The sequence below is a fragment of the Equus quagga genome, chromosome 4 (assembly GCF_021613505.1).
Source record: "Equus quagga isolate Etosha38 chromosome 4, UCLA_HA_Equagga_1.0, whole genome shotgun sequence".
Taxonomy (NCBI): Eukaryota; Metazoa; Chordata; class Mammalia; order Perissodactyla; family Equidae; genus Equus; species Equus quagga.
The window spans coordinates 108,504,246-108,530,841 of NC_060270.1; the positions used below are offsets into that span (position 1 = coordinate 108,504,246).

The 26,596-nt window shown below is 40.7% G+C and overlaps 1 protein-coding gene across 1 annotated transcript in view; it reads left to right on the forward strand.

The window, feature by feature from the left end:
* Positions 1-4,093: 4,093 nt before the first annotated feature.
* Positions 4,094-26,596, forward strand: part of CERS6 (ceramide synthase 6) — a 300,927-nt gene continuing 278,424 nt past the window's right edge. The window contains exon 1 of the mRNA XM_046658899.1: positions 4,094-4,478. Within this exon, the coding sequence (XP_046514855.1) occupies positions 4,309-4,478 (170 nt within the window). The 5' untranslated portion in view covers positions 4,094-4,308. The remainder of the gene's footprint in view (positions 4,479-26,596) is intronic.

Here is a 26,596-nt window from a genome sequence, read left to right on the forward strand (position 1 = left end):
TTGCTGCTTGGACGAGATTTGCTGGACAGATAAAAGAGCAGAGGTTTGCTATACCATATATGTGTATAGAGGTGAAGAGTTATAGGCATTTTCTCATATGTTATCTCACTGGAGCCTCATCACAATCAGGTGACATGGACAAGACAGGTACTATTGGTACACAACTTACATGGAGGGCATTAACATGCTCTTAGAAACTAAGTAACTTGTGCAAGGTTCACAGATAAGTAGTAAATTCTGTTTCCACTGTCCAATAAAACCTAGTTTTCAAAATGTTCCTGAAATCTCACCACCTTCTCAAAGTTGACGAATAGGAGAGCAGCACTATCTTAGTCTGGCTCCTCCATAAAAAAGAGCCGTTCTAGGGAAGTGTAATTTCAGGGAAGCAGGAATGAGGGAGGAGAAAAGTGAGACAGAGACAGAGAGAGAAGAATTATAGACCAGTGAGTTACTGAGCTGGTCACGACTTTGAAACAAGCTGATTGCTTTGCATCACAGGATATCTTCAGAGAGGCTGTTTGAAGCTATTATGTGTGTCCCAGGGGCAGGGGAGAGAAAGAAATAAAAATTTATCCACTGGCTTCCATTTGCCCATGGTCAAACTTCAAGCCGTAGGGCATTAACTTACTGACACTTCCTATTGTACATACTTGGGGACACAGCAGGACCTGCTGGACAGGAAAGAAGTTCTGGGGGGAAGAGGCAAGATACTATCAGATATAGTGTCAAGATACTATATCACATGTGAGTGACATGAGAGACCGGGGTCAGTTATGGAGGAGATCGGCCTGTACCAGAAGGCCAGGCCCCACCATGACATGGCTTCCGCCCAAAGGTGGCAAGAGATCTTAACAAACCTTCTTTCTATGGCCTCCAAGAATGCAGTTGGTGCCAAGGCATCTTCCTGGAGGGTCATCAGAAACACTGAGTAGCTGATTCCATGGTCTCAAGTGGGGATAGTGACACCTACCCCATGATGAAGACTCACTTCCCTACCACACTCCAAAATTGATCAATCCTTTCTTTATGCCCATGCTATTCTTCACATGGGTTACATAAACATTTTTTTTTAAAGATTTTATTCTTTTCCTTTTTCTCCCCAAAGCCCCCCGGTACATAGTTGTATATTCTTAGTTGTGGGTCCTTCTAGTTGTGGCATGTGGGATGCCATCTCAGCGTGGTTTGATGAGCAGTGCCATGTCCGTGCCCAGGATTCGAACTGACGAAACACTGGGCCTCCTGCAGGGGAGCGCGGGAACTTAACCACTCGGCCACTCGGCCACCCCCTATATAAACATTTAACACAATTATTTATTCAGATTTTTTCCTCTCCCAAAGGAGATTTTTTATGAGGTTGGAGTAATGCTGACATTAATTCAATAGTTTATTGAGTACCTACCACATGCTGGGCACTATTTTAAGTGCTAGGGATAAGAACAGTGATGGACACAAATCTTTAACTTTTAAAGCTTACATTTTAGTGTGTGCGTGGGGAGACCATAGAGAAATAAGAATATATCGTGTTTGGGGCCAGCCCCGTGGCCAAGTGGTTAAGTTCATCTGCTCCACTTCGGTGGCCCAGGGTTTCGCCGGTTCGGATCCTGGGTGTGGAAATGGCACGGCTCATCAAGCCATGCTGAGGCGGCATCCCACATGCCACAACTAGAAGGACCCACAACTAAAAAAAATATACAACTATATACCGGGGGGCTTTGGGGAGAAAAAGGAAAAATAAAAATCTTAAAAAAAAAGAAGAATATATTGTGTTAGATGGTGATTAATGCTTTGGAAACAAAGCAGGAAGGCTAGATAAGAAGAGTGAGGCTGGGGAGTGAGGGTTGTAGATTAACCAAGGAAGGCTTCACTGAGTGAGCGACATTATAGAAAGAGCAGACATGGATATTTGGGGGGAAAAAGTTCCAGAGATAGAGAAAAGGAAGTGCAAAGGCCCTAAGGCATGCTAGGTGTTTTCCAGGAGGCCAGTGTGACCAAGGCAGAGCAAGGGAGTGGGAGATGAGAGAGGAGAGAGTAGATGAGGTCAGAGAGTTAATATGGAGCTAAAGATTTTAGGACATTGAAATGACTTTGGCTTCCACTTGGGGAGGGATGGGGAAGCAGTAAGGCTTTAAACACAGAAGTGATCTTACTCACATTTCAACAGGATCACTCTGGCTGAGAATAGAACGTAGAAGGACAAGAGTTGAACCTGGGAGTTGGGACGCTGCTGGGGTAACTCAGGTGAGAAATGTTGGTTGTTTGGACCAAGATGGTAGCAGAAGAGGTGGTAAGAGATGGTGTGATTCTCATTTAAGGATGGACCTGACAGTATCTGTGATGGACTAGAAAGGAGATATGAGAGAGAGAAGGAATAAAAGATGGCTACAGGTTTTTGGCCTGAGCAAGAAAACAAGAAGAAAAAATGTTAGGGGGAAGGAAATTTTGGGCAGGAAATGGTCCTTAGACATCCAAGTGGAGTTGTTGAATTGACAGTGGATCAAGGAAGAGTTCATGTCTAGAGATATAAATTTGGGAACCATCAGTGTGACGTTGAAAGCCATACAGATGGCAGTGAAAGCCATGGGACTGGATAAGGTCACCACGTGAATGAATACAGATAGAAAAGTGAAGAGAACAAAAGACTGACTCGTAGGCCACTCCAACTTTAAGGGGTTAGGATGGCAAGGAGTAACCAGGAAGGAAACTCAGAAGTGGCCAAGAGGTAGGAGGAAAACCAGAAGAAAGTGGTTTCTGGAAGTCAAGACAAGAAAGTGTTTAAAGAGGCAGGCACTGGCCAACTTGGTCAAATGCTACTTCTGATAGAGGTGCTGAGAACTGATCTTTGGGTTTAGTAGCACAGAGATCCCTGGTGACTTGGAGCAGTTCAGTGCACCAGAGAGGGGCAAATGCCAAAACAGAAATTCGTGAGAATGGAGGGGAGAGAAATGGGAAGCAACAAACATAAGCAATTCTTTAGAGATTTGCTTTAAAGGGAAGGAGTGAAAAGATAGTGATAGCTAGCTGGAAGGGGAGGGAGAGTAAAGAAGTGTGTTTTAAGGCCCTGTTTTTATGCCTCTTGGAAAGGCCCAGTGGAATTTATTGGCAGAACCAAGCAGAAAATGAATGGTTGTGAGGAAAATGAACAGAACATCTTCTGGAACCAGATCTGCATAGGCCACTGAACTGATCCACCTATGGTTTCTGTATCAATGAGGAAATGTGTTGGGGGAGTGACGGTGCCTGGGTTAGGCCTTACAGGTCAAATGCCTTTAAGATTTCACATTCAAAAGGCAGAAATAATGGGCCTGTCAAGGAGCAGAGTGGATGCTCGCCACTGACCAGCGAAGCCAAAATGTAGTCCGGCTAGCGGCATTTTCTGAGAGGTTCACTTAGAGGGGCGATTTTACAAAATGCTGCAGTTGCTACCATCACCAACTTCGTCATCATCATTATCAAATAGCAATTAAATGCCTAATTTCTCCTACCATCCCATAATTAAAAATAAAGGGCCCTGTGTCCTAGCGGAGCTGGTTGTGGTGACAAGCAGTAGTATAACGAGGCTGCAGGTCAGAGATGGGGAAAGACTCGCACGGGGCAGAAGCAAATGGCTCTTGCCACTATCCTGTCCCAGTTCCTGATTTTCACCCTGTCTCTCCAAGCGCTGGCGCGGATGAGTCTTTCCCTCCTACTTCTTCCTCCTTTGCTCTCTGCGCCCCCTACTTCTCCTTTTACTGTTCTCTCTCAGGTTAGGGGTGGTTCTGAAATCGGCCCCGGCCTCTACCTGCCTCCCCACTGCCTGTGGGCACACGGGAAACGGACTGAGACCCCTGAAACTCCAGTGGGGCAGGAGCCGGCGATCTGAGCATGTGCGAGCAAGGCTTGGGTCCGGGGCGGATTTGGAAGGCTGCCGCCAGGTGGCTACCCTAATCGCAGAGCGAGAGCACAGGGAGCGCTGGGCCGGGCAGGGGTCCGAGGAACGGTGCCCCTGCGCCCAGGGCGCAGCAGCTGCGCCCTGCCCTCTGGGCGTGGGCAAGCTGGCCGCGTGTGCCTTGCTGCTTGACGCGAGGACCAGCCAATCAGGGCGAGGGGCCCGGGCTGCCATGTGACAGGCGAGGCGGCCCCTTTCCCCGAAGCGGCCAGAGGGAGGAGAGAACCGGGGCTCGCCGCGAGCCTTCGAGAGCAGCGGCCGCGGAGAAGGCGGCGGCGGCGGCGGTTCAGTCTCGGGCCAGCCGCGCGCGCATCCCCGGGCGCCCTGCGCGGCGGAGAGCTCGGCTGGTCGCAGGAGCTCAGGACAGGAGTGGACAAAGCAAGATGGCAGGGATCCTAGCCTGGTTCTGGAACGAGAGGTTTTGGCTCCCGCACAATGTCACCTGGGCAGACCTGAAGAACACGGAGGAAGCCACCTTCCCGCAGGCTGAGGACCTCTATCTCGCCTTCCCCCTGGCCTTCTGCATCTTCATGGTACGGCTCATCTTCGAGAGGTAAGAAGGGCTGGAGCGCTCCTCCCCTCCCCCTACACACACACCACACACACACACCCCACACACACTCGCGCGCACACGCACACTTGCGTGCTCTGTGGCGCACGCACCCGCGCCCCAGCGCTCGCGCTCACGCCTCGCAACCTTTGTGTTCGGGCAGGGGTTGCTGACCCCTCAGCCACGCTGCCGTTCTGGTAGCTACGGAGGGTCTGGCTTGCCTACGGATTTCCTCCGGGGCGCCGGGGAGGGGCCGCGGAGCGTTGGGGTCGCCCCCCGCACTCCTCCTTGGCCCACTCCCTCCTCCTCGCGGCGAGGGCAGGCGAACAAAGGTGAGCGACGGCCGGCCGCGGGACCAGCCGCACTCCGCGGGCTCGCCGCTCTCCTCCCGCGGGCACGCCGCGCTGCCGGGCAGGGCTTCCCCGCCGGGGCTCGCCGCCACCCACCTGACAGCCAGGAACCTTCCGGACGCGCGGCCCGGAGGGCGGAGGAACCACGCACACTTCCCATCCTTTCACCTCGCCACACGGAGTGTTGGGACTGTGCTTCAGAAGAATTCGCCAGGGACTCCTTGGCATCTGGCCGCTATTGGGTTTCCATCAGGGACACTGAGTATGAGGCTTACAGTCCTGGGAAATAGGTGACAATAGTTTGTAGGTTTCCAGTACTCCAGGTCATTAGCGGTTTCTTTAAAAGAGGATATGACAGGACGGGTGCACAACCTGCAAAATGGTGATATTAAATTGATAGATGCTTCCTATGAATAACCATAAACTTATTTTGGTACCAGAACGCGTTTAAAATTTTTTTTAAAGAATTATCATATTATGATTTGTATAATCCCCCGGTTTGTTTGGATAGCTCCATTGTGTCATGAACAAACTTGTGTGACTCCTCGTTGAGTCAGTCTTAGTCGCTAAAGTAGAGTTTGCCTGCTATGCATTCTTCGGGTGCTATTGAAACAAAACCCGGGCAGCAGCACACACTTCTGTCTTTTTCTCAGCTGAAGACCTCGCCTCCTCTCCCATTCATCAGCAAAAGCTGAATTTCTTAGATCACGAAGTAGAGTTTAGGCTACATTTCTCACTTCCTCTCCTCCTCTCTTCCCCTGCTCCCAACTCACCTTGATTTTGTTTCTTAAGCTTTTGCTCTGTTATTTTGTTTGCTGTTTCTGTTTGTCTGAAATCACTACTGAAGATGACAGAATTTGTCTTTTGTGTCATTTGTTGCTGGAAATGGCAACAGACAAAGCTCCATGGGAACAAAAAGTATCTTTGGTTTAAGGAAGGTGTATTTTTCAACGGGCAATATTGTGTTTGAGAACCAAGTCAGCTGTTGGTATGTGGAGATTGACATGCAGGAAGAAACAGATTTAAAGACCTATTTTAAAACGAGTGGAATCCAGCACTGGAACTTGCTGTGAAAAAGTGGGTGTGTTTGCAGGTTTAGAGTTGCTTCTAGAGCAAATGTTTACTTAGAGAAAATAGGAACTCATATCTAACTTGCATTCTCTCCAAAGACAGCCTCTCTGGAATAGCAGGTTGCTCTGTGTTGACACATAGTAAAGACTACACACACAGTTGCTGGATGACATCTGATCAATTCTGCCTGATCAAGTCTGGTTGTGCTCACCTTTAGTTAGCTAATGCACTTGAGAGAGCTATGCAGTCTCATGTTTTGGAAAATAAAAGCATGTCAGCTAATGACCTGTATATGGAAAGCTGCATTTTCCTGACATCCTTCTTCTCTACGCTAATTCCAGGGTGTTCATTGGGTTGGAAAAAAATAAATTTATTAGAGAATGGAGATAACTTGGTACCTAGACTCTCCCTGCTTTTAAAAACAAAACAAAAACAAAAACTAATGTAAGAGTTGGAAATTGGAAGTTCGTTTTCCCTCTTGAATATTTTTTCTTCCTTTGCATAATCCTGTGACAGAGTTTACACAAAAGGGGTCAGCTGCTTTCAACTATCAGTCACAGCCAATGTCCTCATACTGATGTGTAGAGAGTTGGTCAGTTTTTTTCAGGCTATTGATGAAAGTAGAAGTGATTCAATGGCCTGTATGGAGAGTGAAAGTTTATGATTAGTATTCAGAATAATAATTCAATATGGCATACACTACAGGATGCTACTGACTTTTGGAAAGGTGTCTACTTTGTTTCTTCCTACAGTAGTGACAGCTCTGTCTTTAATGATTCAGACTCTCTCCATTCTCTGAAAATCCAAGTGTATAGTTCTATCCAGAATGACAAGTTCTGTATGTTTCTCCTCTTCTCAAACCTAAATGACACATTCTGGCAGCCAACCTGTGGCCTTCATCTCAGTAGCATCTATCAAGGGCCTAAATCAATATAATTGAGCCAGCCAATATGGTTATCATTGGGACGAGTCACTCTCAGTACCCTTCTAACGTGTTCATGAATCTTTTTCTTTTGTGTTATTGTATAATGTATAACATGATTTAAAGAAGCCTGTGGAATCCCTTTGTAAAATGAAATGCTTTTGTAACAGGAAAATTCCCCCAGTTTTCTATTCCTTTTAGGCTTGTATTGTCATTTATTTCAAAGCTGAGAACATAGCTCATTATCCAAGATCTTTATTTCCATTAAATGGAGTCTGAAATGCCCTTGTTGAGGCTAAAATTGTGAATTTGAATGCCTTCCCTTCAGTCTTACATATTTCTCTCTATAAAGGGAAACACGAAAGAATTGACTGAATTGGGCCTTGCCCAACTGAACAGTCCTATCTTTTTGTTTTCACCCCCACTGTTGGTGTGTTGACAGTGGTAGCATTGGTGGCCAGAACAAGGCCATGTTATAGTACCATATGGATAACAATATGGAGACCCAGCATGGTTGGTTAAAAATGGAGCAGCCTAAACTCCATGACTTTTGGCTGAGTCTTTGAATAGCTCAAAGCTTGGTGGTTTTTAGCATAGTCTTTGTACTATACTTCGCTCTTGGTAGGGGCCTAAAGGGCCACTGTAGATATTGTTTGATTGATAAAGTATCTGTTGTTAAAAAAAAAAAGCTGGATGGTTTCTCCTAGAATGAAAATTGTAATGTATACCATTATATTACGTTGTTGGCTTGATGACAAGGAAAAAATATTACTTAATGATGTAGCCTTATCATCTATTTGATGAATTTTCTTGATTTGATGCTTGTTTAGGCTCAGTAAGCCATTCTTTAGAATTCTAATAAATGCTTCTTCCAAATTCATCTTTTCAAAAATGTGTGTTGCTATGGTATTCACAAATGTTGAATTAAAGTTCTGCTAAATTTCTGTTTGGGAATAAAAATTCTTTGAGTTATCATTATAAAGGGTAAAGTTAATGAATTTTCTTCCTTGTGGCTTTAGGAGAGAGATACAGAAGGTATTAATTGAGAATCAGAATGTTCAATTCTAGTCAAATTTACCTCAAATTGGGGCAGCTACCTAGTTTATCTCTGCCTTATTTTTGCATCTATGCAGTGAAGCAGTTGGCCTCTGCGATCTAAGGTTGCTTTCACCCTCCAATTATTTAATTCTTATAGGTTCTTTCTATACTTGAAAGTTACTAATTATTATCTCATGAAACTTTGAAGCAGGCTAAATGTCATTTTCTGAGGTAGAAATAAGCTGTCTAAGAATAAAGAGATTTTTTTCATACAAATATTCTAGCCAATGGTTTTGTTTCTTGTGTTTTTCAGTTACGATTTGAGTTAAGAGAATCATTTCAACTACTATTCTTTTATGCTCCAAAAAGCTACAGTATTTCAGGATAACCAACAAAGAAGATTCTACAGAGAAAGCCATTGCTCACTCTCAGACCTTTTTTAGATGGACACCAGAGTAGACCCAGCACCTCTTGTGATGGCAAGATAAGAAATGAGAAGCTCATTCCTGTCCGGTTGGCTCTCAAAGTGAGAGCTGTGAGAGCTATCACTCTTCAGGAGGCTGACACCAGTCTTGCCTGGCTCATTCAGCCAAGTAATAACCTGCTGTCCCCAAACTTTCAAGGCACAACAGTGTCTCAGTTGTGTCGGAGGAAATGCCCGGCTGGTCGGCTTTTTCCTATGGGTTCACTTAATATTTTTGCCTTGCCAGCAGCCTTGGGTGAGGTTCTCTAAGAGAGGGGAGGGTGAGAGAGAAGATGAATGAGAATGTATTTTTGATGGTTAGAGGGGAGAGGAGAGGTGTGAGTGAATGACTGCCAGGAAAAAGTGGGGTGTCAGGTGAGTTTCATTAGTGAAGGATGTTCCTATAAGGTACCTTGTAATGAAGAGACTGGTATCATCAGATATATTTTAAAAGAGTATGCAATGGACTGAATGGTCATGTCCTCTCAAAATTCATAAGTTGCAATCCTGATGGCCAAGATGATGGTATTGGGAAGTGGGGACTTTGGAAGGTGATTAGGTCTTGAGGGTGGAGCCTTCGTGAATGGGATCATTGCCCTTCTAAAAAAGGCCCAGAGGACATCCTCGCCCCTTCCACCATGTGAGGACACAGTAAAAAGTTGACCATCTATGAACCAGGAAGATTGTCCTCACTAGACAAATCTACAGGCACCTTTATCTTGGACTTCCCAGTCTCCAGAACTGTGAGAAATAAATTTCTGTTACTTATAAGCCGCCCAGCCTGTGGTGTTATTATAGCAACCCAAATGAACCACGACACAGTATTTGAGAACAACTTGCATACAAACGCAGTTTTTCTCATTCAGGCAGTCCTGGACATTTAACTTTATAAATGTACCTGTTTCACTCATTAAGTGATGGTGCGATTCAGATGAAAACTGTGGATACTTGCTTTGCCAGAGTGGTCCAGGAGGCAGGAGTTGGGGTCTAACACAGTTAGGTCACCTCCTATAATTTCTAACTGGGATAGGAAAATTGGATTATAATGCATGTTTTGTTGGAAAGCAACCTAAAATCAAAGAGATGGTATTCTCTGCAGAACTTTAGTACACCTTTCTTATCTTCAAGAATAAAAGGTTTATGTTTACAGGGTGGAGTAGTGTAGCTATTTGAAATAGGTTGATTTATGGAGAAAAGGCATTATGTTACTCTTTATAGGCAGTGCCTTATAATGGTGGGGAAGGCAGTGACATAACTTTACGTGATCGCAAATGATTCAATGTCATCAAGGATTCATGAAATTAACATCTTGAGTTCACTTATGACTTTTCTGTTGAAAGGATCTGAATTCTCTCTGGACAAGGTTAGATTTTTTTCTCCTGCATTCCAGTTTATAAGATATTTTGGAAGTGGTTTGTCTTCTGTAATGGGCAAGGGCAGGTGGCAGTGGAAGGAAAACGGGGTTTCAGGTGAATTTCTTCCATCATAAACCAGCGCCATGGCTTTATAAGAGATCATTACACCCCTCAGGCTTTCTTCACCTGTTTTACTCACCTAATAACATTTTGTGGGTGAGCAATAGAATCTAGGTCCATATTGTACATGGAAGATTTTAAATGTTTATTATATGCTCTTAAATTCCTTCTTCTATCACCAGGCAAAACCAGATTTTCTAAATCTATTGGTCATCTATTTCGTACAAAGCCGTGACTCTCAAAATTTTATTTTATTTTTTTTCTCTTATCTTCATTTGATCAGTTAATTTCTTAAATACTTTTGAGTCAGGATACTAAGCCTCCAGATTTTGTTTGCTGGTGTCTGGTTATGTCCTTTAATGTTTTTAGGGAGCTATACTTTTTTCTTTTTATTTGTAAAAACAAGAGGTAAACGAGATTGCCACTTCTAGCACAAGGAGCCTACTATATTAGTGATGCCCTAAGAATAATTTTTTCTTTTTGGTGAGGAGGACTGGCCCTGAGCTAACATCTGTTGTCAATCTTCCTCTTTTTGCTTGAGGAAGATTGTCCCTGAGCTAACATCTGTGCCAATCTTCCTTTATTTTGTGTATGGTATGCTACCACAGCATGGCCCGATGAGTGGTGTGTAGGGCTGCACCTGGGATCTGAACCTGTGAACCCTGGGCTGCCGAAGAAGAATGTTAGAACTTAACCACTGCACCACTGGGCTGGCCTCTGCCTTGAGAATCTTTATTCCTAAGGTTTTAGTCTTTGGTATCTCCTCCCACCCTTTGAAAAGATATGATTTCATAAGCTCTTTTGCTGTCACTCTTTCCTGCCACCATAATCTTCATTGACTTCTCCAAATACCTATGCTATGGCGTGATGGAACACAAAACGGTGATTCTCACAACATCTTTTTGGGGTGGCTCATGGTTGACGTGAGCTAGGGCACATGGTCCGAAGCTGTGATTTGGAGCTCACCATTTGTTTTGTTTTCATTTGACTATTGTGAATAACTCCACTTTGTAATGAATAACTTTTACTTTAATTTTGAAAGTAATAGTAACAACTAATATTTATTTCCTAAAATGAATTTATTACGTTACATGGTTTACTTCATTGAATCTTCTCTGAAGCCCTGTGAGGTAGATATTAATTTTCCCAATATTTCACAGATAATTTTAATGATTGAGAATTTAGAAAATGCACCTAACTTTACACAGGATAAAATAACAAGGTAAGCATTTGAAACCAGGTTTCTTTTTTTAAGATTTTATTTTTTCCTTTTTCTCCCCAAAGCTCCCCCGGTACATAGTTGTATATTTTTCGTTGTGGGTCCTTCTAGTTGTGGCATGTGGGACGCTGCCTCAGCGTGGTTTGACGAGCAGCGCCATGTTCGCGCCCAGGATTCGAACCAACGAAACACTGGGCCGCCTGCAGCGGAGCCCGCAAACTTAATCACTCCGCCACTGGGCCGGCCCCTGAAACTAGGTTTCTTGATCTAATAGTTTTGGTGATCTCATATTTTAAATATAAGGAGATCATATTGTATATATATGGTTTCATTTGCCGGTTTTTGCTATTTAATTGTATAGCATTTTCCATGTAATTAAACTTACTCAAAAATATTTTCAATGACTGTACATTATCCCAACCACGGAGATACCTTAATTCCTTTAACCAGTCCCATATTATTGTTGGACATTTAGGCTGTTTCCAGTTTGTGATATAAATCTTTCAATTCCTGATGACTTCCTAAGGAATGTTTCCTAGAAGTGGCATTTCTAAGCCCAAAAGGACGAATATTTTAGTGTTCTTGAGAGATACAAATTGCTAAATTGGTGTCCAGAAAGATTATATCTATTTGCACTTCCTTATCAGCATACAGATTATCATTTGAGGAAATTTTTGCTTTGAAAACAGACGAAAATATTACTGTTGCAATGTGTGTTTTTATGTTATTCATGATGAACTTACTTCAAATATTTATTAATCATTTGTATTTCACTTTCTGCGAATTCATGTTTAGTTTTCTATTGGGTTGAGCCTCCCAACTTTTTTTGGGGAAAGTGGTGGCCTTTGCATTTTTTTTTTAATGCAGAATGGTCTTGTCTTGGTCTGTTTCTCTGGTCATGTGTTTATGCTCTTTTATTTCTTTCTGCTTCCTGCCTGTCCCCCATAACCTAAGTCATCATCAGGGGAAGCTTCTCGGATTCCACATAGTAGAAGGGATGCATTCAAGAGGATGAGGTAGATAATATCCTGACTGTATTGTGGAGAATGAGGCAGAGAGAAAGGGCTGAGAGGAGGTTTGGGGGATTGAGAATGAATGGGTTCTTACGAAGGAAAACTCAGAGAGAGCTTAAATTCCTTTATATTGTCTCTCTGAACGTTTGCTTAAAAGTGACTTATTAGACTAATTGTTAGGGAAATGCAAATCAAAACCACAATGAGATACCACCTCACACCCATTAAGATGGCTGCTATGAAAAAAATGTTGATGAGGATGTGGAGAAATTGGAACTCTGTACATTATTGGTGGGAATGTAAATTGGTGCAGCAGCTATGGAAAACAGTATAGAGGTTCTTCAAAAAATTAACAATAGAATTACCACATAATCCAATAATTCTACTTCTGGTATGTGCCCAAAAGAATTGAAAATAGGGTCTCAAAGAGATATTTGTACATTTACATTCATAGCAACATTATTCACAATAGCCCAAAAAGTGGAAGCAACCTAAGTGTCCATGGACAGATGAGTGGATAAATAAAATGTAGTATATACGTGCAATAGAATATTATTCAGCCTTAAAAAGGAAGGAATTCTGACACATGTTACAACATGAAAAAACCTTGGGGATGTCACGCTAAGTGAAATAAGACAGTCACAAAAAGACAAATATTGTGATTGCACTTATATGAGGTACTTGTGTAGTCAAATTCATAGAGACAGAAACAGGAGCTAAGGGGAAAGGAAATGCAGAGTCGTTGTTTCATGGGTACAGAGTTTCAGTTTTGCAAGATGAAAAGAGTTCTGGAGATGGATGGTGGTGACGGTTGCACCAGAAAGTGAATGTACTTAATGCTACCAAACTGTACATTTAATGCTTAAGATGCCAAATTTTATGTTGTGTGTGTTTCACCACAACTAAGAATAATAATAAAAAAAAGAAAGATTTACTGACTAAAAAAAATAATAAGTCACTTACTAGAAATAACCGATTCTATTTTCTAGGCTTGAGAGTTTTCTAGTTAGCAACAAACTTCCCCGTCCTCTTGATCTCAGTTCCATCGAGCACTATTTTTTGTTTGTTTGTTTTTAAATGCTTAATCCCCTTGGGATCTAGGAGAGCCTCTCTTCTCTCCAGAATCATCTGGCCTGGTGGGTGGGAGGTGAGGGGTGATGGCAGGAAGGTTCAAGTCCAGAGAGCACTTAAGTACCCTGGGCCTTTTAGGAGGGCACTTCAACCAAACAACGTCCTTGAAGTCCGTTGGTTAATATGGCAATTTAATAATTGTGAATTTGTGTCACAGAACAGGAGAGCTCAGTGTCTCTAGGAAAGCACACTGCGCAGTCTCAGAGGATGCCCAGGATTAAAGTAAAGGCATACTAGTGAGTACACAATCCATTTAAAGCAAACCGGGATGATGGGATAAAAATTCCAGTTAGGCAGTGGCCTGGGCCACAGATAGAACCTATGGAAGCTTTGGCTGTGGAAGGAGATCAGATCTGACCCTCCTCCCTACCTTTCAATTTAATTTTACCCTCATTTTGTAAGGAAATGATTTAAACTCTTGAAAATCTAAACATGGTTTTACTCAAATGCTGCATATTGTGAGGCAGTTGATTGCAAGCATTGGCAGGTATATATTGTTGCTAGTTTATACTCATGTGTGATCATTGTACAAAACCCTGCTTTCGGTAATTCATTCATGAGAGTATTTGGGGCAGTTTTTTGTTTTGTTTTGTTTTTAAGAACGTTCTTTTCCTCACTACTGGCCTTCAAAATGGGCTCCTCTTGGACCACTCCTGCTTCCCATTCCTTCTTCGGCTGTTATTACCTCTGAATTGGACTGTGGGGATTGCTTTTGGCAGGGGTGGGGTTGGAGATACACAAATGGCTTTTCATTGCAAGAAGGATGCATTCCTTTGCTAGGCAAGCTTTTTCACACAGTGACCTAGGAATAACATTTGTTTGTGATTTGCCAGTGTGGACATAAATGTCACATCTTATCTTTGAGGTTTTCAGGTTACAAAGCTATTGTTGCTGTCCTGAAGCTGTAATTGGGATTCTTTCTCTCCTTCTCCCTCCCACTCCCCCTCTCTCTCTCCCTCCCTCTCTATCTCCCCCTGTCCTCTCCCTCTTTCTCCATCTCTCCTTCCCTTCCTTCCTTCCTTATTATTGTCAGTACAGATCCTTTGCAAACAGAGGGAAGTCTTGAGAGCAGTGGAGCAGCACTGTTAAGGGTGGGGGAGGGGACAGAGAAAACCATCCAGAATCTTGTCCAGGGACACCGTTTGGCAAGTATCGGAGTAAAAGCTGCCAGCTAGTCTAAGTGGCCCTGTAGATCTTGTCTTGATAGATCACCATTCAAAGCAGAATAAAGCAACTTGGTGGTTTAAGCAGAGTGGCAGTTTTGGACACAAGAGCTTGAGTGAAGGGAAATTGAGAACCACGCAATCAGTCACTTAGGCATTATGGAGATAAAGGAAATAAAAGGGCTTCGTGCGTCACTGGGTGCGGGTATCTTGCACCCGCTAGACTCAAGGGTGACAGTGCATTTAAATTATGTTACTGTCTTGTACATTTATTGTAATTAATTATAAATGTATATTCCTAACTAGAATTAAAAGGAAAACGGATGGGGTATCAGAAGGACTTTGGAACCTGGGTTTAAATTGAAACCCTGCCCTTTATCAACTATACAGTAGTGGACAGCGTTCTCTCTGAAATTTGGTGTCCTCACTTGTAAAATGGGGAATATGCCTACTGTGTGGTGTTGGAGGACTGCGTGCAAAAACATATTTAAAGGGGACGCAATAAACACTGGTGCTTAAAAATACATTTTGTATAAAAAATAATTGATACCATAGTACAGTATTTAGCACCTACTTGAGAAATAATATTGTGTTATTTAATGTGATTTGATGTGTTGGAGGTGTGTGTGGAGGGGTGGGGAGAAAGTGCAGCTTATGGAAGGAGTAGGACCTGTTTATATTTTTGATCCTGGAACTGGAGGATTTACTTGTTCTGTTGAAGAGTAAATATTTAGAATTTTAGACGGGCATTGAAGCCCTAAACTCTTTAGCACCATGCCTATTTAGGGAGGAGAATGCTGCTAAGCCTTTTTTTCTCAACTGTTAATAGTGACGTGGATTGTAGGCCAGAGACTTGCTTGCATTTGGTGGCAGCAAACTATTTCTAATGGTGGGATTTTAGACAAGTGATGGGAAGCTGTGTACCACATGGAGCCTGAAGCCTCCTCCGGAGGCTGTGCCTTTGGAGAGAGCCCAGGAAGGTGGTCTTCCACCAGGTAGAGTTCTCTCCAGGAAGCTGCCTTTCCGTGGAGGGATGCCTTAGGCAAATATCCCGATCTATCTCCCACCACTCTGTCAGGCCCTGATGGTCCTTTTTTACTGCATGTAGTCCCAAGGGAAAATTGATTGGGTAGTCAATCACTAGTAATGGCAAATATCACATGTGCCATTTATATTGATTTAAGACCTGGACTGAATTCTGGCCATGCCACTTACTAGTCACAGATCTAGGAGCAAATTGCCTAATCTCCCTGTGCTCAGTTTTCATCAGACACTCATAAGGTAGTTGTGAGGATTAGATGAGATAATGCTTGCATGTGTTTAGGGCAATGTCTAGTTCATGGGCACGGTGATTAGTTACTCTTCAGGTTTCTTCAAGGCACACCCCCTGACACACACAATCACTTTCTGAGTGTTTGCTGGAATCTTGATTTCCAGAAAGGAAACTTTACCCTTGGACTTCAGAAACCTTTTGCTAGCATTACCTTTATGTCATGAACATGTAGGACAGACCCCGTTCCTGCTTTTCGCTGGTTGGGCCTGCCGGTGTAGTCCTTTGAGTTCTACTTGTCCTGTTATCCTCCTCCTCTTCTGTCTCTGTCTCCCTCTTTTTTTTTTTTCCCTCCAAGGAAAATTCTGGTTCTTTCAATTGTAGTTGGCAGAAAACAACCCTAGCTGCTTAGTGAGGAACTGGGCCCTGTCCACTTGACACTCATATAGTGCTCTTTGTTGAGATTGTATGTTAATATTTAGACAGCTCAGAAATATTTTTTCTAATATGAGCCTCCCAGAAAAAGGAAAGCCTTGAGATTGACATTTATTGATTTTTCAGAATTTTAAGCCTAGTGGGTAGTCTTAATTTGATCCTTAAGTAAAAAGAAATTTAGTCTAGCGTCCTTGGGATCGTATTTATGATGATGCAAACATTCAAAATTAGCAGAAAATAATAAATATATGTATTTTTTTCTTAAGAGAAACAAATCTACACCCCCAAATTTGAACTTCCATTGGTGTGAATGTAGCTAACTTAGCCTTGCCAAATTAGTTCAGAGAGGATTTGCACCTGCTTCAAAAACTTTAGGCACTTTTCCAGCTCTGCACAGCTTAAATATAATTTGTAAGTAGTTTGCCATGTAAATAATTTAATAAGTCTGTTAATTTTTTAAGGCATCAATAAAGGACATCTGACATTTGTGGTGGGTTGTCTTTTAAATGAGGAAGTAAGGCAGAGATGAAACCACAATGCTGTAGAATGACAAATTACCAAAAACTGCCTCTGTTTTAATTGTTATAGTTTAACAGAGTCATAGACTTTCTACTTAGAAAGGAAATTGAAAACTCATTCTTTCAAAAATATATGGTCCATCATGCGTCAGACACCAGCGATGTACCAAAGTGGGGATAGTGGTGGGAAAGTCTGCCCTGGGTGCGTGGAGTAAGGGGGTGTGTTACCTGTAGGTTAAAAAACAACAACGAAATTGACTAAAAGTTGGTCTGCTTTTTGTTAGCACCATGTGAAGCCGATTCTAAATATAGAATTGTTAGAGGGAAAAGAATATGCCTTCTCAGCAGGGCACACTGCTTCTTCCACCACCCCTCCCCCGACCTCCTGGGATACCACTGCCAGACGCCTTTTCAGGGCACAGATGTTCTGAAAACCGCACTTTGAGAAATACTTAGAGCTAAGAGTCTCCACCTCCCATTCTATATATTAGGACTCTGAAGCCTATAGCGTTGAAGTGACTTGCCCTGTGCCACCTACCGGTCCTGGCAGAGTCTGGTTGCTGTGGAACACTGCTGTGAAGAGCTAATGTAGAGGGACCAACTGGCCCCGGTTTATCTGGGACTGTCTGGGAAACGCTCAGTCCAGGAAAAACTGGAACAGTTGGTTAGCCCACCTGATTGTTCACCCTGTTAAACCTACGTTGGTCTGGTCACCAGCCAGGGATGTTTTCTCAATAAATATGGCTACTCTGCCTCTAAGGTGAATGAGGGTGGTTGTGGAAAGAAGCTTCCCGGGAGATGGAGATGAGTTGCCTGCCCCTGTCAATGTACTATATCTCATGGCTTTTCTTAAAGGTGATTGAAGGGCTCCCCATTAAGTGTGGGTTGGAGCTCCTGAGGGCGGAACTCATTCTGCAGATACCCAAGGCCGGTTCTTGGCATGGTAATTCCTCCTGAGCACGTTTGTCCTGTGTTACTGAGACCATACACACTGTTTGGTTTTCCTTCCACTTTCTCCCAGTGCGTGTTAAGCATCCACCCTTACATGGCTGCTTGCAGAACTGTAAAGGGACTGGGGAGCGAACAAGAATAGAAATACAGATGGTGGTTGTTACCCAGTTATTTCTGAGGAGTGTTCAGGTGGTCAAGTGGTTTTCAGTGTATGTATTTTATGTTCATGGTTTTGTTGAGTTTTACAATGTGTAAAGCTTACTTTTGCTAGTGTTAGGTACCTGTGGTCTGTGTGAAAGAACTGGGCTCCTGAAATAAACATTGCAGCAGACTATATCTTTGAGGTGAACGAGAGAAGAGTTAGGAAGTTCCAGGGCCCTGACGCTGCCTCCCTCAGAGGTAGGCTGTAGCTACGGGTCGCTAAGCAGGCAGCCAGGCTTGCCAATGTCAGTACCAGGGCCGTGCCCCACCCCGCCACACCTTGTCTGTCCAAACCTTGGCGCAGAGTCAAGCCATATAGGATCGGGCAGAAGGCAACTAGTCACCAGTTTAAGACCATGGCTTATCACTCCTTTTAACTGCTGGCTCCTTTTTGCTTAGTGCTTCCACGTCTGTTTACCTCTGCCTGTTGTTCAGACTCTACTCTGTCTTCAAATGCAAAGTAGCCTAGGTGAACTGAATCTTCTGATTGGCTGACACCCTTACCTTTTGGCCCTGAGCCCTGGTCACCAGCTGTTCTGTTATTCCTCACGTTTCCCAGGGCAATAGTGAGTTTGGGCCAAATCCACTTAGAAGGATAGTCAATAAGAGCAGTCACCTCACACTTGGCTAACTTTAATTTTTTAGTGTTTAAGAAATACGTAATAAATAATATGGAATAAACATTCTTTCTGTTTTCAAAAGTGACTTCGTGGTTTTAGACTTTTTTCCTGATAAAAATAAAAAGAAATACATTTGGTTAATAAGTTCCACAATTGTAAAACAAAAGTTTATTGTTTGTGAAACAGTTTTTCCCTGTTTCAGAGTTGAACCTGAGATAAAAATGTTGCATTAAAAGCAGAACCAAACCTGGTGAGCCCTTCTCTCCATCAGTCCCCATTCCATTTTCCAGCCAATGTCTAATTCTTTACTCAGGGGTCAAATCTAAGGAATTCAGTCCTTTCAAATTGTCTAAAGCTTTTCTGAATTGGATGCACTTAGCTGCTGGAAACTTCTAACTGCCCTATTTTAAAAGCCAGCCTAAAAGAGTTAGGAAGCTGCTCTGAATGGGAACTGCTAAAGTAGGTAGTGTATGATGATACGTTTTGAAAGTTGACACAGATTATACTTAACTTTGCAGGTGAAACTAAATGCAGTCTTTTGGTCCTGAGGCTCAGTGTTTAGATTTGTAGAGAGACTAAGAGTGAGAGCTAGAGAGAGAGAGAGAGAGAGAGATTGACTCTCTGCAATGTGTGAACAACAAAGGGGAGTATGGAACCCTGAGTTTGGCTTAAAATTCCATCTTGGTGGACCCTCATGGGTATTTGCTATAAACCCAACACTCAAATGTATAGTCCTCACTTGCTTAACAAATGTTTATATGGCATTGTTAGAAAAGTGCTTTATTTTTCTAAGGTAAACTTTGTATTCTGTATGTGTAGCATACATAGAGAAACATGCACAAAAGTAAACTTAAACGTATTGCTCGTTGATTTATCACAACAAAGTGAATACACCCAGGTATTCACTAATCAGAACCCAGATCAGGAAACAGAACATTCCTAGCACCCCAGAACCTTCCCCCTTATTAGTTTTTACTCATTTTTATAAATTAAGGAAGAATTATTTGCAATGTGAAGATGAAAGCCAACTTTAACTCCTAAGCTATACAGCAGAACCTTTTATTCCACTTAAGGTCGTTGGTTCCTTATGGAGGAAAACATAAGCTCTGGTACTTGGAACTGTCTTTCTTCTCTTTGTGTTACGTTTGTGCACATGCTTGGATATGCATGTGTGTGTTTATATACAAAATTTTATTAGTATGGGGCTATAAAATTTAATAAATTAAAGAAATTATTTAGAAAGGAATGGGAAAAGGATGTGAGAAAGTGAATGAGAGAAAGAACCATAGTCAAAATGCCCATTTTCTTTCCCATCTTATTTAATTAGTGAGAATGTTTTATAAGGATAGGCATTAATAAAGGGACAAAAATACAATGTCTTTACATCTTTTTTTTATTTTAAACAAATTAAGGATGTTAAGCAGGGGGTGGGTTTATAGGTTTGTTGAAACGCTCTGTATCCTGTTCCTTGAATGTAGATCTGAGAAGATGCATAGTTTGGGACAAGGGAATAGTAGCTATCATATACTTTGGATTTGAAGAAGTCGTGTATTTTGAAGACTAAGTATTTGTGATATAGAAATACTGTATTAGTTGTGAAAATAGTATCTTAAAGGCTTACTGTGTTTCATATTCTTAAAATTATACTCACCTTAAAAACATGTATCTTTTAATCAAAATTTTTCTTATTTAAGAAAAGTTTTCTTCTGTTTCATCTTTGGATATGTCTTCTGTTCCATTTGTTCTTGTCTCTTCAGGCATACCAATTATATGTATGTTAGATTTCTTTAGTCTGCCTTTCATTTCCATCATCTTTTCTATACTCATTTTAATAATTTTTTTATGTAGTTTTATTAATTTTCCTCAAGTCTGTCTACCAGCTGTCTTTTTCACTCATGTTTATTCTGTTGCTGTTAATGGTGCTTTAATCTTTCTTTTTTTTATCCTTCCTTTCTCTTCTACTGCTATCTCTGTTTGCGATTTCTTTTTTTCAGTTTTATAATCACTTTTCTGAATCCTACTATCTCTTTGACATTTTTTTTAAATGATCATGTGCCCTGCAATTTCTTTAAAATTTTTAAAGATTTTATTTATTTTTATTTTTTTCCTTTTTCTCCCCAAAGCCCCCTGGTACATAGTTGTGTATTTTCAGTTGTGGGTCCTTATAGTTGTGGCATGTGGGACACTGCCTCAGTGTGGCTTGATGAGCAGTGCCATGTCTGCACCCAGGATCCAAACCAGCGAAACCCTGGGCCGCCAAAGCCAGCCCCTCTTTAAAATTTTTGTTTGAAGTCTTCCTGTGTTCCTGTGTGTAATTCTTTCTCATTTGCTTTTTGTTTCTTATTCTTTTGCAGTTTTTATGCATGGGTTGTACTGGTTCCTCCCCATGCCTTTTAGTCCCAAAACACAGAAAATATTGGATCACTTTCTGCTTATTTCTGTAGAGAGGCTACCTTAAAATCATCTTGTTAACATCTCCTATTGTTTTTGGACTCATAGCATAATAGAATGGTTTCCTTTAAAAATAACGTTTCATTGGGGCCAGCCCCATGGCCGAGTGGTCAAGTTCGCGCGCTCCGCTTTGGCGGCCCAGGGTTTCGCTGGTTTGGATCCTGGGTGCAGACATGGCACCGCTCATCAGGCCATGCTGAGGTGGTGTCCCACATGCCACAACTAGAAGGACCCACAACTAAAGTATACAACTATGTACTTGGGGGATTTGGGGAGAAAAAGCAGAAAATAAAAAGATTGGCAACAGTTGTTAGCTCAGGTGCCAATCTTTAAAAAAAAAGATAACAATGTTTCATTGATAAAATCTTCAGTATGCTATGACTACTATTTCATATGAGTCTTAAATGTTCAAATGACACTGGAGTTGAGATATAAATTTTCCAGGGCTTTTTTGATAGCTGTGAGGGATGTGGTATACAATATTCTTCCAAATTATGCATGCTAGTGATAGTGAGTTTTTCACATTACTTTTAAATGAAGCTTCTGATTTTTTCCCCCCAGTTGTCTTGGAGATGTAAGAAGACAATATACGTTGAATCTTTGGGTGCAGTATTATCTCAGCAGTAACCATTTGTTAATTTCTAATGAATTAATTTTAATTTGTACATTTAAAATATTTCAGTGTCTAACATGATTAATTATGCTACAAACAACCAGTATTCAAATTATTTTGAACATTTAAAATTATAAAACCTCTTCTTTCATTTTTAAAGTCATTAAAAAATTTACCTAGTGTTCTGTGTCTATAATGTCATTGGGAAATTCCCTATGCAAAAAAACCACAACAATTTTCCATTTTCACTGTTTCTTTAATCCCACTTTCTTCCCTAGATGTGACCAATATTAGCAGTTGATATGTATATTCTTCCAGAACTTTTTCAGTTCATTTACCCTCCCCACACACACAGAAATATGAAGTTTGTTTAAAACATAAATGATAAACTCTTTAAGTCCTGCTCTGAAACTTTTTTCCACAGTTAGCATTATGTCTTGAAGATTTTCCAAGATCGGTGATGTAGACCCACATTATTCTTTTCCATATGATGGCACAGAATTCTATTGTTTGCATGTTTCTTCGTCCATTTAACTGTCTGTGCATGCTATTAGAAACAATGCTATAACATCATTCTTGTACAGACTTCTCTGTACTCAGGCATATTTGGCTAAACTAACGTGTAGAAGTAGAATTGCTGGGTCGGTGGATGTACCAACTAAACTTTTAATAAATACTGCTAAAGCCTTTTAAGAAAAATTATAGCAGTTTATTCCTCCCCCTCAATACTGAATGAGAAAGCCTCCCCACCCTGAGTTAACCTGCTGCAGATTTGATGTAATTTGGACAAACTGTCCTGATCTATAAAGAAAACAGCTGTTTTAACATGATGACTTGTGCAAAGAACAGCAGGTTGGGGCTCTGGCTAGGAAGGAAATTTAATAATATCTGCCATGAAAAGACATTTTACCACTCTTTCTGTACCTGAGAAATGGGAATAATAATCATAAAATACAATGAGAAATTCATTCAAATTTATAATTTTGGACTTTATGACATTTACTGCAACCATTTGTTTAACAAACATGTATCTCATATATTTACATCCTTTCCAACTCATTGTCATACGCTTCCTTAGCTAACGGGAATGGTGAATGTTTTGTTATATGTTCTTTTATGACAAATAAAAGTCAGTTATAGGTGTGTTAAATGTTATTACCTTGCGTAAGACATCTTGAATGAGGGAAATCTCTCCTTGTTTGAGGTTTCCTAATAATTTATTATCTGAGTAGTTACTTTATGATTAAGCTATTCTGAGGGTAGGAAAATTTCTGTTAAACAAGTCACCAAGTAACAACCAAGATTCAACAAGTAACTAAGTATGTAGAACTCAAGAGAAGATTTTAAATCTAGAACTAGGTTATTCTTCAGTACAGCTGACTCCCAACCCTGTCCTGCTTCCCAGTCATCATATTATCTCATCATGCCTTTCTGTTTAGGGAAAAGTTATGTTCTTATACCTACAGAATGGCATATATTAAAAAGTTTTTCCTTTTATGACAATGTTCAAATGTACAGAAAAGCTAAAAAAAGTGCCATGAGCATGCATCTTCTCACCACCTCAATTCAACGATTGCTAACATTTTATCTTGTTTTTCTTCTTCTGTGTGTGCAAAGTAAATTGTAGATATTATGACACATCACTCTTAAGTTCTTGCACATACATCTGTCCTCTAAGAATAAAGACATTCTAGGTTGGATTTTTGAAAGTAACTCTTTGAAAATGAATTTAGCAGTGTGAAATTTATTAAGTGTTTTCTTTCTTTTCAAAATGTATTGCTTCAAAGCTGTAGAAAACTTGTTTATGGATTTGGTAAAATTATAAGGTAAAGGAAGATCATATATTTAGATTCAATGATTACTTTTAATGGATATTTAAAAAATAAGGCTAGAAGTGATACTCGAATGAAAAATGAGTGGGTGATTATATGCAGTATTTTGCCTGGTATTTCATGGCAGTTGTGTCCAAGAGTTTGAGCAGGAAAACCATAAGATCAGAAGAAGTAGCTAAGTAGTTATTCATTAGGAATATTTCGTGGCTTTAGAAAATCTATGTAAAGCACATTGGCTTATAAATCAAGGTGTTAGACTCATTTGCTTCAGGCAAACGTTTCTCAAGATTACTGGCTCCTGCCCCTGATAGCGTGTGGTGGGAGTGTTCACACTTCTGTGGGTCATGTTTGGTCTCTCAGCTTGGTGGCTTCAAGGCTCCACATCAGACATTTGGCGGACAGCTACCATCTCTGAACGCAAGCCTAGATTCACCATTCCTGTTGGTTAAGTGAGCCTAAGGCAGAGTAGGAAATGGGGTAAATATATGAGATAGAAGTTTGTTAAAAAATGGTCAAAGTAGAAGTCACAGGGTTAAAATTATAAACTAAAATAAACTTGTATTTTATTGTTATTATTTCCATTTCTCAGGGAGAGAAAGAAAGAATAGCAAAAGAAGTTAGCTCATCTCCCCAAGCCAATTCTTGGACAGAAAAAGGATCTCACTGCATAAACTCCTCCTTTCTAGAATCCTCTTTTTATTATCATTCTACTGTCATCACCTTGCCCTGTGTAATTCTTGGGAAGGAAACTGATTTAAAAAAAATCAATACATTCTTATTGTGGAAAAACTGTCAAATGGTAAAATATGGTATTCACTGAAAAGGACAACTCCTTCCTTAGATATGACCATTTGCAGCTGTTTTCTGGAACTTTTTCTCTGCATATCCAAACATACATATTTCTCTAAAGTGTTATTTACTACAAACTGTGTATGCTTTTTTGTACTTTGTTTTTTACTTAAATAGTTGTGTAGAATTTTAACATATGTATAGTATATATATTACATACAATGTATTTGTCATAATTTAGTTAACCAATCCCCTATCAGTGTATCTTTAGTTCATTTCTAATCATATGCTATTAAAAGCAATGCCACAATGGCTATTCTACATGTCTCCTTGTTTACATGTGAATTACTGTAGGATAAACTCCTGTTAGTGTGAAGTTGCTGGATCATTTTGAATTTTGATGGGTATTGTCAAGTTGTTCTCCTAAGGAATTGCACCTGCTTTTATTCTCACGTAACTAAGGAAAGTTTCTAACATGACATGTAACTGAACTTTCAAATGTTTTCCAATTGACTATATGAATAATGGCTTTTTAATTTACCTTTATTTTTAAGTGAAATGCACCACATTTTCATATGTTATAAAGCCATTTGTTCATAATTTTCTGTGAATTACTTGATTTTTTTTGTCTTTTGGGGGAGTGTTTGTTGATTTATAAAGATTCTATGCACAAATAAAGAAATTAGTTATTTTCCATATATATTGTGAATATTTGCATATGTTTTTTATTTGTCTTTAATTTGACTTTAATTATGATTTTTTCTGGACTGAAGATTTTAATTTTTATGTGGTCTGATTAATCAAGGTTTTCCCTTTAGAGTACTTTCTCGAGATAGTTTCCTTGGAGAATAACCCTCCTCTTACCCGCCTGAGGCTCTGAGCCTGCTGCCCACATTCTGAGAGCTGAGCAATGAAATGGAGCTTAAGGTCCTATTTGGTTTGCAGATTATCACTTAGTTCCCTGTTTTGGACACTGTCCTTAGTGTCCCCCAGAGGTCAGTCAGATCCTCTGGGACTCAGCCTCTCCAGGTGTAGACCACCCCACTCTGCTGGGGCTGGGAGAGCAGTCACCTTGCTTCAAGGACCACATCAGGAGGTCTGCCTGTTCTTAGACAGTCTTTGGACCAGTCTTTCTGCTCACTGACTTCCAGAGGTGTCTAATGCCTAAAGTTCTTGAACGTTTCGGACATTCTTTACTCCAAAGCCTCGCTACTCAAAGTGTGGACCCCAGATCAGCAGCCTCCATCCGTATCACCAGGGAGCTTGTTAGAAATGCAACACTTCAGGCCTAACCCCAGACCTACTGAATCAGAGGCTACACTCTCTCAGGATTGCCAGGTGGTTCTGGTTCTTGTGCAAGTAAGAGTGAGATGTCTTTCTTTGACTTCCGCTGTTGGCAGGCGGTTAGGCTTCAACTGTCTCCATTTTACCACTCAGTCTTCTGCTTTCCATCTCTCAAAATTTTGAGTGATATCTCTTATCTGTTCGTATTGCCTTTTGTCCTTTTGGAATTTTACCTCATTTATTCTTTATAGTGATTTTATTGGGGTTTCAAGAGGACTTAGAGATTAAAAACATACTTTACCATGTTTAATGAAAAATCTCTCTCCTAGTATTTTATTTTATTTTTTAATGTTTAAATCTTTGATCCATCTTGAATTTATCTTGGTGTTGGAAAAGAGAACTCTGGATTTGTTTTTTTCCCCTTAATAGGCTACCCACTTGTGCTGACGTGATTTATTAAATACTCTATATTTTCCTCTTTGATTTGAAATGCTACCTCCATCATGTACTAAATGTCCACTGAATTTTGGCTATTTTAATTATTGTAACTTTATAATATCTTTTATTATTTGGTAGTACTAATTCCTCTTCAGTTTTAGAAGACAAGGTTTTAAAACTGAGTTAAACAATTTCTGTATTTCCCATTAATTTTAATCTTTATTTTTATTCATTCCATTTTTATGTTTACTTATTCAAATGATAGGGTTATCACCATGTTTTTATTTCTAAGTAGATTTTTAAAATATAAGTAGATATGCTTTTTCATATGTATGTGTGTGTGTATATATGTAATTTTTAAAATAGACTTTATTTTCCTTTCTCACATGTGACAAATTTGAAGCCATTCCTAGGAGAATCTATTCCTCCCTATCTTTTGAGAAGGGAACGTGTAAGCACTGTTAAATGCAGTGGAAGGCTTTATGGTATGAACATGGTGTGACAGGCAGCTAGTGTGCTGTGATTACCCCAACCCAAACGGAGGTGTTAAATGCTCCCTCAGATCTTCACTAGTGGGTCAGCCCAAAGCATGGATCAAGCATTTGAATACTACCACCACCATTTATTGGAGCTGTGACACTGGATAAGTTAAAGAATGTCTTTGATCCTGTGAGATGGAGATCTTATTAACCTTTCAGATAGTGAGGATTGGACTTAATGCAGTAAAATGCTTAACTAAATCCCTGGCCCATAGTAGGTACTCAGCTGATGGGTTCTGCTTTGTTAAACTTGTAAGAGAAGTCGATACGGATGCATCTTTCAGAATGTTTTAATCAGTGAGGGCAATGAATTGCTCACTCAGCTATGCCAGTAG